This window comes from Taurulus bubalis (assembly GCF_910589615.1).
Source record: "Taurulus bubalis genome assembly, chromosome: 1".
Classification (NCBI taxonomy): Eukaryota; Metazoa; Chordata; class Actinopteri; order Perciformes; family Cottidae; genus Taurulus; species Taurulus bubalis.
The window spans coordinates 2,635,984-2,650,309 of record NC_136589.1 but is presented as its reverse complement, the minus strand read 5'-3'; the positions used below and the strand labels follow the sequence as shown (position 1 = coordinate 2,650,309).

Here is a 14,326-nt window from a genome sequence, read left to right as displayed (position 1 = left end):
TGTGTGTGTGTGTGTGTGTTTTTGTCCTTCTGGGCTACCGTACCGGCACGCAGCAGCTGACTGCTGAGGGGGCGTGGCCACAGTTTTAGAGGGACCACGTTTGTCTGACCTGATTTCTTCAAACATCTAAAAATGAGCTCTTCTGACATGAGGACCATTACTGTGATCGGCAGGTGAGCAAGACAAGACGTGTGCACGTCGTTTCAACTGCTCCCAGCTTTTTATTTAAGGTTTTATTCTGCTGGTTGTGCAGCTGACAGGAAACTTACTTCTGACTTCCTTTCCTGATACTGATGCATTTGCAATTTCATTGTTTAACCGTAGTTATTTTAAATGCATCAGATAATTCCCTGGCATCTTAAATCGTTATACCTTCGCACTCTTTCTATCAAGAGGTTTGGCTTTTAGAAGTGTAATAAAATCTGAGCACAAATGAACATTTTTCATGTCAACAATTAACCTTTGAACTCAACACATAATATTTAGTTTGTCTTTACTTCAAAGACTTCTGTCCTTTTACTCTCTGATGAAGATCATTGGAGCGTCTTTTAAGAGGATTTATCTGTAAATAAAAAAAATGTAATAACAGCTTTATTTTTTCAGATGAACTTTTTTTGTAAAGTTGAGTTGTATTTAAGGAATAAATCAAACTAAGACTGTCAAGGTGAGAGGGACAAAAACAAGCCCTTGGCTTTCAATGATTAACTTTGACGTAACCGTCTACTCTACACACCTCTTTTGTTTCTGTTAATTTAATTACTTAAGTTGACCATACTAGTAGTTACAATACACTGTGGAAAGATGCAGCTTTATTTAGTAGGAATAATAAATAAATACAGTTTGGGGGGAGATTTACAGAATTAAGCTGCATTATTAAATACAATAATTATTACATATTCCGTATTATCTCCGTCTACCCAGAGAGGGAAGTTGTGTGTAAACTGTCTCAGCTTACTGAAGTTGATTGAAGAGAAGGTTATCTAAAAACTGTAGTGTGTTTATCACACACAGGCAAATAAAGCAGTGTTTTTATTTATTTAAATATATTATTTTACATTTGTATTATTATGTAGCTTAGCGGCTCCACTTATAGTTTACATTTAAACCTGCTGGTTGTTCCTATGCACTCTCCTGCTGTCACCTCTCTTAAACATGGAGGTAAATATAAAACATCTAAATATTCACTCAGCTTTGCTTGATGTGCTCAAACGTGCAAACATCCTCCATAATATTCTGGTTGGAACCTCAGTTTCCACTACAGGATTGTGTGCAGTTGTGCTTTGCACTGTGTAACTGACCTCTCTGTGCTTTTACAGACAAAGAGAGAGATACTGCAGCATAAAATAAAGAAGGAGTTATTTATGTAACAGGTGACGGTGAAAACACACCACAGCAATGACCAAAGCCAAAGAAACACACCGATTGTGACATTAGATGTTCAAATATCTAGAAGAGAGGAGTGAATATCCTGAATAACTGTGTTCCAGCGGGCTGATCGGCCGCTCCTGGGCCATGGTGTTCCTCAGCGGAGGCTTCAGCGTGAAGATCTACGACAACCAGCCGGGACAGTCGGCCAAGGCCGTCACGGAGATCAGGTCAGCCTCCGCCCTGCAGAAACCACTCCGTTGACTTCCATTGTTATAAACTCACTCTGATCTTGTGTCCCTCCTTTTTGATTTATTGGCAGAACTGGAATCTAATATTAATAAGAGTGTTATCGTTGGAGTATAATGAGCTCTTCATATCTACATCAGTCACGGGTCCTCTTAAAGGTCACCGTATGTCTCTGACACGATGCCATGAAATCATACGCACTGCTCTTTTAAATCCATGTTTATGTTACAGAGATATTGTCACAGTTTATTATGTCTAACTTTACTCGTACTTTTACGCTGACAAAGGATTTCACAAGGGGGAAACACTTTCACTATAAGGATAGTTAATCCCCAGAATGAATGAAATGTATTTGTCCTCGTACCCAGAGAACAATAGTTTTAATGCCTTTTATTCTGAGCAAATGTTGTAGAAACAATGACTCTGGCTCGGGCCGGACCATAACTAGGTATGATCCATGTTCGTCTTTCAATGCAAACAAGATTAAATCATATTTCAAGATGTTACGCTGCCTAAATGGCTTTAAAGAAGCACAGACCGAATTTTAAAATCTCCTAAAATCTTAAGTACTTTAAACGTTTCTGTGCCGTCCTCACCGTGATGTTGGTGTGGCTGCAAAACATTGAAATGCACATTAACTAAATGTATAGGCGGACCCCTGTCCATGAAACATAACCCCGTTTTCTTTTCTACACATGCAGAAACTCTCTTCCTCTATTGGATCACGTGGATAAACACGTTCATGTTCAGAGCCACTGCTGGTTAAACATTGTGCAGGAACGTGCAGTTCAGAAGTCAGTTAGTCTTCTTAAGAAGTTAAGAAGACTAACTGGGACACAAGAGTCATTATTTTAACTTTCCTGTGAAAAGCTTATCTGCTGCCGGCAGTAAAAAATAAAAATAAAAAAACACTCACAATAAGTTGATCGGGGGAAATTTCCGTTATCAGAATAATCGTTCAGTCTGATTAAACAAAACAAAAAAAGGATTTATCATGAACGGAAGAACAGACTCACACAAAGCTGATATTTATCTTTTTATTTATTAATTCAGATTATCCTTTATTTCTCAATGAATAACCATGTGAGATCTGATCACCTAATTTAATATTGTTTGTTTTTCACGTTCTCTCAAAAAGAAGATGTCGTATTTATTTTAATTTTAAACAACATAAGGTGAAGTGATACATTTCATAACACTTTAAATAATGGTCCTTCATGAATCCAGGCTCCAGTCTGTTAACATCATTTAAATTCTGTTTCCATTGAACCGCACAGCTCCCTTTCGATATCTCAATAACGGTTAAAAAGCGAGTGATGTCATCGTCTCCGTGGCTCTGACCCTCTGTCTGTCTGTGTGTCAGGAAGCAGCTGCAGGAGCTGCAGGATGCCCGCATGCTGCGAGGACAGCTGGACGCCACGCAGCAGCTCGCCCTGCTCAGCGGCTACGAGGACCTGGCTCTGGCTCTGGAGGGAGCCTTCTTCATCCAGGTGAGTCCTGCACCGCTCACAGACCAGCACATGATCAAGATCTAGTCGATCACATGATGCGTCCTTAAAGCTATCATCAAGATCTAGTCGATCACATGTGTCCTTAAAGCTATCATCAAGATCTAGTCGATCACATGTGTCCTTAAAGCTATCCTCAAGATCTAGTCGATCACATGATGCGTCCTTAAAGATATCATCAATAACTAGTTGATGACATGTGTACTTAAAGATATCATCAAGATCTAGTTGATCACATGATGCGTCCTTAGAGATACCATCAAGATCTAGTCGATCACATGTGTCCTTAAAGCTATCCTCAAGATCTAGTCGATCACATGATGCGTCCTTAAAGCTATCATCAAGATCTAGTCGATCACATGATGTGTCCTTAAAGCTATCATCAAGATCTAGTTGATCTCATGATGCGTCCTTAAAGATATCATTAACTAGTTGATCACATGTGTCCTTAAAGCTATCATCAAGATCTAGTCGATCACATGATGCGTCCTTAAAGATACCATCAAGATCTAGTCGATCACTTGTGTCCTTAAAGCTATCATCAAGATCTAGTCGATCACATGATGCGTCCTTAAAGCTATCAATAACTAGTTGATCATATGCGTCCTTAAAGATATCATTAAGATCTAGTCGATCACATGATGCGTCCTTAAAGATATCATCAATAACTAGTTGATCACATGATGTGTCCTTAAAGATATCATCAAGATCTAGTCGATCACATGATGCGTCCTTAAAGCTATCATCAAGATCTAGTCGATCACATGATGCGTCCTTAAAGCTGTCATTAAGATCTAGTCGATCACATGATGCGTCCTTAAAGTTATCATCAAGATCTAGTCGATCACATGATGCGTCCTTAAAGCTATCATCAATAACTAGTTGATCACATGATGCGTCCTTAAATATATCATCAATAACTAGTTGATCACATGATGTGTCCTTAAAGATATCATCAATAACTAGTTGATCACATGATGTGTCCTTAAAGATATCGTCAATAACTAGTTGATCACATGATGTGTCCTTAAAGATATCATCAAGATCTAATTGATCACATGATGCGTCCTTAAAGCTATCATCAATAACTAGTTGATCACATGATGTGTCCTTAAAGCTATCATTAAGATCTAGTTGATCACATGATGTGTCCTTAAAGCTATCATTAAGATCTAGTCGATCACATGATGCGTCCTTAAAGCTATCATCAAGATCTAGTCGATCACATGATGCGTCCTTAAAGCTGTCATTAAGATCTAGTCGATCACATGATGCGTCCTTAAAGTTATCATCAAGATCTAGTCGATCACATGATGCGTCCTTAAAGATATCATCAAGATCTAATTGATCACATGATGCGTCCTTAAAGCTATCATCAATAACTAGTTGATCACATGATGTGTCCTTAAAGCTATCATTAAGATCTAGTTGATCACATGATGTGTCCTTAAAGCTATCATTAAGATCTAGTCGATCACATGATGCGTCCTTAAAGCTATCATCAAGATCTAGTCGATCACATGATGCGTCCTTAAAGCTATCAATAACTAGTTGATCATATGCGTCCTTAAAGATATCATTAAGATCTAGTCGATCACATGATGCGTCCTTAAAGATATCATCAATAACTAGTTGATCACATGATGTGTCCTTAAAGATATCATCAAGATCTAGTCGATCACATGATGCGTCCTTAAAGCTATCATCAAGATCTAGTCGATCACATGATGCGTCCTTAAAGCTGTCATTAAGATCTAGTCGATCACATGATGCGTCCTTAAAGTTATCATCAAGATCTAGTCGATCACATGATGCGTCCTTAAAGCTATCATCAATAACTAGTTGATCACATGATGCGTCCTTAAATATATCATCAATAACTAGTTGATCACATGATGTGTCCTTAAAGATATCATCAATAACTAGTTGATCACATGATGTGTCCTTAAAGATATCGTCAATAACTAGTTGATCACATGATGTGTCCTTAAAGATATCATCAAGATCTAATTGATCACATGATGCGTCCTTAAAGCTATCATCAATAACTAGTTGATCACATGATGTGTCCTTAAAGCTATCATTAAGATCTAGTTGATCACATGATGTGTCCTTAAAGCTATCATTAAGATCTAGTCGATCACATGATGCGTCCTTAAAGCTATCATCAAGATCTAGTCGATCACATGATGCGTCCTTAAAGCTGTCATTAAGATCTAGTCGATCACATGATGCGTCCTTAAAGTTATCATCAAGATCTAGTCGATCACATGATGCGTCCTTAAAGATATCATCAAGATCTAATTGATCACATGATGCGTCCTTAAAGCTATCATCAATAACTAGTTGATCACATGATGTGTCCTTAAAGCTATCATTAAGATCTAGTTGATCACATGATGTGTCCTTAAAGCTATCATTAAGATCTAGTCGATCACATGATGCGTCCTTAAAGCTATCATCAAGATCTAGTCGATCACATGATGCGTCCTTAAAACTGTCATTAAGATCTAGTCGATCACATGATGCGTCCTTAAAGTTATCATCAAGATCTAGTCGATCACATATTGCGTCCTTAAAGCTATCATCAATAACTAGTTGATCACATGATGCGTCCTTAAATATATCATCAATAACTAGTTGATCACATGATGTGTCCTTAAAGATATCATCAATAACTAGTTGATCACATGATGTGTCCTTAAAGATATCGTCAATAACTAGTTGATCACATGATGTGTCCTTAAAGATATCATCAAGATCTAATTGATCACATGATGCGTCCTTAAAGCTATCATCAATAACTAGTTGATCACATGATGTGTCCTTAAAGCTATCATTAAGATCTAGTTGATCACATGATGCGTCCTTAAAGCTAAACATGTGATACATTTATTAAATATGATTCTGGGCCACAGATTAAACCAGTAAACAGTACATGAAGTAGTTCAATGTTTATTTAATTAAAATGCTGCTTATGTGTATAAATCAGTAATAATATGCCCATAGTATCATATCAAAGGGACAAAAGTTTAAGAAAAAAAAGAGTATCTCTCCACTGCGGTGTTAGTACTTTTACTTAAGTTAAAGATCAGAGTACTTCTTCCACCACACGTTGTTGGTTCATGCATGAAGTGATCGTTCCAGTAATCTCAGTACAATACATTCTGGTATGTTTAACAACAACAACAAAAGTCCCTGTTTGTCCTCAAGGGGGCGCCACCTCATTGGTTAATATGTGTGACGTATTCAAGCTGATGGATTTTAAATGAAGCTCAGCACAAAACTCACAGCTGAGTTTCTGCATTTTGCAAAGTTTTGACTCTTTGTGGATTTTATGTGTAATAACATGAAGGCAGCCTTGCTTTTCTTCACCTCCAATTAATGTATTTGTTTTTCAATATCAGTAATATGTTTTTTTTATATTGATATTTTGATTAAATGTCGATACAATTTAAAAAAAATTCTAAACGACATTTATAACGATAGGCAACAGAAAATAATAAGTTCTATATGGAACTGATTTGACAGAAGAACGTATTTGATCATCAGAGATTTACCAAATACTTACCCGACTAAATCAGAACCCAAATGTTTTCTAACGGACCTGAATTTCTCAGCGCTGGAAGCCGTGATATGATTGCCTTTATATTGTTTAGTAAGATACCATGCAGTCAAACGCCGGCTTAATCATGAACATGTGACACGTCATGTGTTGTGCATGCTTCTCTTGCAGCTCAGAGACTTTCAGGCGTTTGTTCAGGTTCATCTGGTTCCTTCAGTTGAATTAATTCATGTGTGACTCGAGTCACACTCAAATAACCAATGGTGATTAAACAACTTTTACAACTAATTTGCTTCTACAAAAGTCTCCTTTGTGCACAGCAGGAAACACAGCGATACAATGTCGTTAATGTGACACAACATGCCGTTTATGACGTGTTTATATTGGGTTGCGTGTTGTGCTTGTTGTCACTGTGATGGGCCCGGAAAGGCCAGGGGTCGGTTGTCCGTTACCCCCCTGTGTCCAGCCCAACCCTATCGCTTATATCATCTAACGAAGTCAAGCGGAGAACTCTCTTGGAACGCTTCAGTTGGAATTTGTCTTGAAAAAACATTTAAAACAAGAAATCACTCATCTGGTCCTTTTGTGTCGTGCTTAGAAGAACAAACAGTCTCCACGGAGGTGTATTGCTTATTTTCACTCATCACCTCAAAGGAAAGAATCAATCCAGTGCAGAGAGGCGGGCAGGGCCAGGATTAATCAATACTGTACAGAGGTCAGGAACAATAGAGGACTTATTATAAACAGGGAAATAACAATGACAGTTGTATCTGTTCGGAGAGGCGGCGTAACATTTCCTGATGGGACCCGACGTTCACCCCGTTATTGATCCGGGTTTGTCTCGAGGAGTTCAAGGAGTCCACGTTCCAGAACATAGCAGTAACTCACATGGGGCTGACATCAGTCTGTAGGAAGGCAGCAGGACAGCATGCACCAGTGGGGAGGGAGCTGCCGCACATTACTCTTCATCTCTTGAGGCGCCTGTCATTCCCAACATGGCATCGCGTCAGTGCTCACGGATCCTGCAGGTATGCTGCTCGCCGTGAGGGATGTTTCAAAAGAACGCTGACGTCCCCCATGAGCTGCTGAGGAGCCGCTCCTTTCCCACACAATGACATGACATAAAACCCAGCCTGTGGTGGATGGGTAATACAAATTTAAAAAAACATGAACTGGTTGCATCCAGTTTTTAAAATGCAAGAACAATTTGTTCTTCGTTATTTATTTTTTTACAGGAGAGATTTTCATCGGAGGAGTTTATAGCGTGAAAGTATTTTTACGTTTTCATCTTTGCTTTAGTTAAAGAAAGATTAATGACAACGTCTTTTAACTCTTTTAACTCCACGATGTCTTCTAACTCCATTCTCCATACTCTTCTGTGTACCAGTTAAGACAGAAGTTTATATATCTATGTCACGGTTAATAGCATTAGTAACCTTTCCCTGTTTGTGTGTTTCCAGGAGTCCGTGTTTGAGCAGCTTGACGTCAAGCAGAGCGTCTTTCAGGACATCGAGCGTCTTGTGGGGAGCGACGTCATCCTGAGCAGCTCCACTTCCTGTCTGGTGCCGAGCAAGGTCTTCTCCAAAGTTCAGAACCGGAGTCGCTGCCTCGTCTCTCATCCGGTGAGTGATGCTGCAGCCCGGGTACCAGCTGGGGCTTTCCACAGCCATTTTAGTTCATAATAATTAAAAAAAAGTATTTACAGGTTCTCTGAGCCGAGTTCAAGAGGGCTTGGTTGAAGAACACCTGTAAACATCTAGTTCCCTTCTTTAATGTATGTCTGCTAAACAGGGTTATGATGGCGTTGTCACAGTAACGAACACACTGCTTCATTAAACTGCTGACACACTGGATCTGTTGTCTCAGTTACGTTGTTCTCGATATATCAGTGTTGTTGCATTGTAACGTTCCACCAACATATTTCACCAGCAGATCGATTATTTCTTATTGTTGCTGACGCATGCTGACAAAGCGCTTTCCTTGAGGAGGATTCTGAGAGAACAACGTAACCAACGCACCGCCTCGCCATCGCCAGCTATTTTGTTGCAGAACTGCAAACAAGCTATTTGTTTTATCAGTGTCCCAACTGTACCTAAGAAATAACAATATTTTACTTTTGGGAATTACAAAATGTTTCAGCTCTTTTTCTGCTGGCCCTGAGAAATATCCATTTGACCCGAACATCACAGCCTGCCTTTTGCCCGCAAAACCAATTTAATTTAATTTGAAGATGAATAATAAGGGAATGCATCGATGCCAGACCTCTGGTAAGTGTGGACTGTCATCAACATTTTAGACAATATCAGCTGTCAATCACGGAGAAGCTCCCCTTGGTGTTAACATGGAATCTTACACACCCTTCCATGAAGGTGAAATGACAGATTTAGCTGTGTGTCACCAGTGAGCTTAAAGGGATTCCGTCGTCACTCCACAAAGTGCACAATCAAGCTGTTCTCTGTCAGTACTGGTGTTAGTGGTGCTGATGGACTTCAAGTGAGGAAAAGGTGCATCGTCACTGCTGGTGGAGGACAGAGTGCGTTGTGTTGTGCAGTGAACTGCAACCAGGTCTCTGGATAAAACTAAGATTAAATAAAACGAAACAAAAGAGAGTAATGTTTAAAACGGCAAACCGTGTCAGAAGTCTGATTTAATAAATGTGGCTGAGTAGAGATTAATGTTATAATGTAGTTTATTGTGCTCTATATAGGTAGTAACAAGACGTGTCATAGTGCATTTTAGCCTGGTAATCAATCAATCAATCAATCAATGTTTTATTAACCACCACTCGACCGAGGTTGGTGGGATTTTTGCGTAAAAATAGTTTCTGAAACCAAACCCCAGCATGACTTCTTCTGTGGTTTTCCTCCAGGAAGGATTTTTTTTGATCAGTTGTTTCAGCTGTCGTTGGGGTTAAAGACACATAAGCTTGTTTTTACTTCCCACTCTCTGATGACTGACTCTCTCCCTCCTCAGGTAAACCCACCTTACTATGTCAAACTGGTGGAGCTGGTGCCTCACCCAGACACAGCAGCAGCCGTTATGGACGCCGCCCACTCCCTAATGACCACGGTAAGGACCGCAGCCTAAAGAACCCTAAAGTCAGGATGACTCAGTCAATACAAAGTTTATGAGCGTAAACACGTGAACAATTATTGAATGCAGGCCAGGAATGGACTCATATAGTACGGTTTAGTGTTGGTAAAAAGTCCTGGCCTGCAAACATGTTGTCCGTTTGTTTGTTTGTTGTCGTTAGATTATCTGGCGTCATCAGGATGACGGTGTGTTACGAGTCCCCGGATTACAACACAATGGTTATTCCATGCAACGCTGTGCAAGTCTTTGCAAGATGAATTCCATAGCATGCAAATCAGTTAACATCCCTGGGCGTACTCAGATCCGCAGTAAAGCAAATACACGTTCACTTCATTTTCGTTGTGTTGATTGTATTTTTCCGATAAATTCAATGCTTAGTCTGCATTGGCGAGTGTTTACCTTTTGGAATAATGAAGACTCGTGGCACATTGAACTGTTCATGATGCTATAATTAAATTGCCATATATTTAAAAAAGGCATCCGTTCCGCAATGCAATTCTTGACCCAACTTGTTTCTCACCATTCAGGTTGGCCAGGCGCCCGTCCGCCTGAGGAAAGAGATAGACGGCTTTGCCCTCAACCGAGTGCAGGCGGCCGTCATTGCAGAGTCCTGGAGGCTGGTCCAGGTCAGTGCCTGGTGTCTGTCCACAGGGGAAACCGTGGAGTTAGTCCTGTTGTTTTTTCCTCTCGCACTAGTGTGGAATTTAAAAACACACCTACAAAAAAGCCATGTCCTGTTTGCATCTACGCTCAGGACTGTTTCTTTTTTAACTTGTTGTTGTTTTTCCTTTTTGGACCTTTTTATATTTATCCGTCACCTGAAATGAACTCCACATCGGGGTGAAAGCTGCCAAGAGAGTTCACATGCAGCTGATGAAGCCCATTGCTGCACTCACTGAAGTGTCAGTGGTGACTTTTCCCAGAAGTGGTGCGTTACAGTTCAAGCAGCCAGCGCTAAGCGCTAGTAGCAGCTTAGCAGCAGCTAGGAACAAGGTGGAAATCCTCATGCATCCAACACAGATCTTTACCTTTTTTTTTTTCCCTCTCCCCTAATAAATAAATAAATATATATACGTATGTATATTATACACACACACACACACACAGGAAGACGTCAATAGAGTACTTCACCTGCAGGCCTATACATCATAAGCCTGCAGCAACATTGTGTAATTACACTAACTGCCAGAGGGGGATACAAAAGTTCCCCACTGCAGGTTTCAGGTTTTAATTATTCTTTTTTTTCCATTTTCTACCTACTTCATGAGAGTAAATAGATAGATACTGTTTTGGGGTTAAGATGTTTGTTGAGTCAGAATAGTCGTAATAGTGGCGTTTCTATTGGCTGAACCAAGCAATTTAGTTTTTATGAATTTGGCACATCAGCACATTTATCTTTAAATGTTTAAGAATTGGTATATATATATATATATATATATATATATATATATATATATATATATATATATATATATATATATTTTTAGCAGAAACAAAACCTTTTTTACGTGACATTACAACATTTTGAGGTTTGGGTCCTCGGTCTTGGAGAAGGTCCTCAAAACGTCAGACACACAAGTGTGTGTGTGTGTTTTTTTTATCTCTAGACAAGAGCTCCTCAGTCTCAGTGAGGCTTTGGGTTGCTGATGGTTTGTAATAGAGGCAGAAAAGAGGAAGCCCCTTGTCAGCTCACCTCTGCTGTAATCTCTGTGGTCTCCTTCCAACAAAAAGAAAGGAATACAATGAGAGTAAACGAGCCTCAGCCGCTGATGACAGGCGCCATTACTCCATCACTCATGAAGAAAAGCTGAGGATGATTGCGATGATTGTGATGATTGCGATGATTGTTACCTGAACTGAACTCACATGAACACTTGGGGATTCAGGCTTCCAATATCACAGACATCAGAATTATTATTTCTGTAGAAGATTCACAGCCTTTTGTACTCAATATTTGAGGATACTTTCTTTCTTTTGTCTTTGTTTCAAGGCTCTTGCGTTTCTCTTTTGGTTTCATATTTGTGGCAGGGAGTAACCTGCTGCTCTTTAGGGCTTCAGAGTCTCAGTAGAATTTGGTTTTAATCAACAATAAATCGTCAAAATCAAACTGCTGATGTGCAAAATTGTCGAATCAGTTCATGCACATATAAGAAGTATGAGTTTACTTCATGACATACATACTATGATTTTATTAAGTCTGCAATTTTCAAATTGTTGCTCTAAAGACAAAAATGTCTGCGCAAAATGTCTGCCATAACTTTGACCATTTGGATTTTAACCCTTTAAATACTGAGGGGATTATTTGTTTCACAGTCTGAGTTATGTTATTGATTTGCGACAATACTGATTTTGATGCATTTTATCCATATCATAGTTGAGGTAACATGAGATCATGGCTTAATCTGTTGGAAAATAGCACAAAAATAAAATTATCTAAATAGAAATAGATCAAAAGTAGAACTTGTTTAGATCAGAAGTCTTAAATCATGAATTCCCATGACAAACTCCTGAATTGTGACTAAAAGCTCCTGAATTGTGACTAAAAACTCTCTCTCCTCCTGGTCCCTCTAGTCTCTCTCTCCTCCTGGTCTCTCTAGTCTCTCTCTCCTCCTGGTCTCTCTAGTCTCTCTCTCCTCCTGGTCCCTCTCCTCCTGGTCTCTCTAGTCTCTCTCTCCTCCTGGTCTCTCTAGTCTCTCTCTCCTCCTGGTCTCTCTAGTCTCTCTCTCCTCCTGGTCTCTCTCCTCCTGGTCTCTCTCCTCCTGGTCTCTCTCCTCCTGGTCTCTCTAGTCTCTCTCTCCTCCTGGTCTCTCTAGTCTCTCTCTCCTCCTGGTCTCTCTAGTCTCTCTCTCCTCCTGGTCTCTCTAGTCTCTCTCTCCTCCTGGTCTCTCCTCCTGGTCTCTCTCCTCCTGGTCTCTCTCCTCCTGGTCTCTCTCCTCCTGGTCTCTCTCCTCCTGGTCTCTCTAGTCTCTCTCTCCTCCTGGTCTCTCTAGTCTCTCTCTCCTCCTGGTCTCTCTAGTCTCTCTCTCCTCCTGGTCTCTCTAGTCTCTCTCTCCTCCTGGTCTCTCCTCCTGGTCTCTCTCCTCCTGGTCTCTCTCCTCCTGGTCTCTCTCCTCCTGGTCTCTCTCCTCCTGGTCTCTCTAGTCTCTCTCCTCCTGGTCTCTCTAGTCTCTCTCCTCCTGGTCTCTCTCCTCCTGGTCTCTCTCCTCCTGGTCTCTCTCCTCCTGGTCTCTCTAGTCTCTCTCTCCTCCTGGTCTCTCTAGTCTCTCTCCTCCTGGTCCCTCTCCTCCTGGTCTCTCTCCTCCTGGTCTCTCTCCTCCTGGTCTCTCTAGTCTCTCTCTCCTCCTGGTCTCTCTAGTCTCTCTCTCCTCCTGGTCTCTCTCCTCCTGGTCTCTCTCCTCCTGGTCTCTCTAGTCTCTCTCTCCTCCTGGTCTCTCTAGTCTCTCTCTCCTCCTGGTCTCTCTAGTCTCTCTCTCCTCCTGGTCTCTCTAGTCTCTCTCCTCCTGGTCTCTCTAGTCTCTCTCCTCCTGGTCTCTCTCCTCCTGGTCTCTCTCCTCCTGGTCTCTCTCCTCCTGGTCTCTCTCCTCCTGGTCTCTCTAGTCTCTCTCTCCTCCTGGTCTCTCTAGTCTCTCTCCTCCTGGTCCCTCTCCTCCTGGTCTCTCTCCTCCTGGTCTCTCTCCTCCTGGTCTCTCTAGTCTCTCTCTCCTCCTGGTCTCTCTAGTCTCTCTCCTCCTGGTCTCTCTAGTCTCTCTCCTCCTGGTCTCTCTCCTCCTGGTCTCTCTCCTCCTGGTCTCTCTCCTCCTGGTCTCTCTAGTCTCTCTCCTCCTGGTCTCTCTAGTCTCTCTCCTCCTGGTCTCTCTCCTCCTGGTCTCTCTAGTCTCTCTCTCCTCCTGGTCTCTCTAGTCTCTCTCCTCCTGGTCTCTCTAGTCTCTCTCCTCCTGGTCTCTCTCCTCCTGGTCCCTCTCCTCCTGGTCTCTCTCCTCCTGGTCTCTCTCCTCCTGGTCTCTCTAGTCTCTCTCTCCTCCTGGTCTCTCTAGTCTCTCTCTCCTCCTGGTCTCTCTAGTCTCTCTCTCCTCCTGGTCTCTCTAGTCTCTCTCCTCCTGGTCTCTCTCCTCCTGGTCTCTCTCCTCCTGGTCTCTCTCCTCCTGGTCTCTCTCCTCCTGGTCTCTCTAGTCTCTCTCTCCTCCTGGTCTCTCTCCTCCTGGTCTCTCTCCTCCTGGTCTCTCTAGTCTCTCTCTCCTCCTGGTCTCTCTAGTCTCTCTCTCCTCCTGGTTTCTCTAGTCTCTCTCTCCTCCTGGTCTCTCTCCTCCTGGTCTCTCTCCTCCTGGTCTCTCTCCTCCTGGTCTCTCTCCTCCTGGTCCCTCTAGTCTCTCTCTCCTCCTGGTCTCTCTCCTCCTGGTCCCTCTCGTCTCTCTCCTCCTGGTCTCTCTCCTCCTGGTCCCTCTCGTCTCTCTCCTCCTGGTCTCTCTCCTCCTGGTCCCTCTCCTCCTGGTCTCTCTCTTCCTGGTCTCTCTCCTCCTGGTCTCTCTCCTCCTGGTCCCTCTCCTCC

The 14,326-nt window shown here is 41.7% G+C and overlaps 1 protein-coding gene across 1 annotated transcript in view; it reads left to right on the top strand.

Moving 5' to 3' along the window:
* The first annotated feature begins 78 nt into the window (after window positions 1–78).
* cryl1 (crystallin, lambda 1) overlaps window positions 79–14,326 on the top strand; it is a 27,090-nt gene continuing 12,842 nt past the window's right edge. Inside the window, exons 1-6 of the mRNA XM_079230325.1 lie at window positions 79–173; window positions 1,488–1,595; window positions 2,978–3,104; window positions 8,148–8,309; window positions 9,661–9,756; window positions 10,308–10,406. Of these exons, the coding sequence (XP_079086451.1) occupies window positions 133–173; window positions 1,488–1,595; window positions 2,978–3,104; window positions 8,148–8,309; window positions 9,661–9,756; window positions 10,308–10,406 (633 nt within the window). The 5' untranslated portion in view covers window positions 79–132. The remainder of the gene's footprint in view (window positions 174–1,487; window positions 1,596–2,977; window positions 3,105–8,147; window positions 8,310–9,660; window positions 9,757–10,307; window positions 10,407–14,326) is intronic.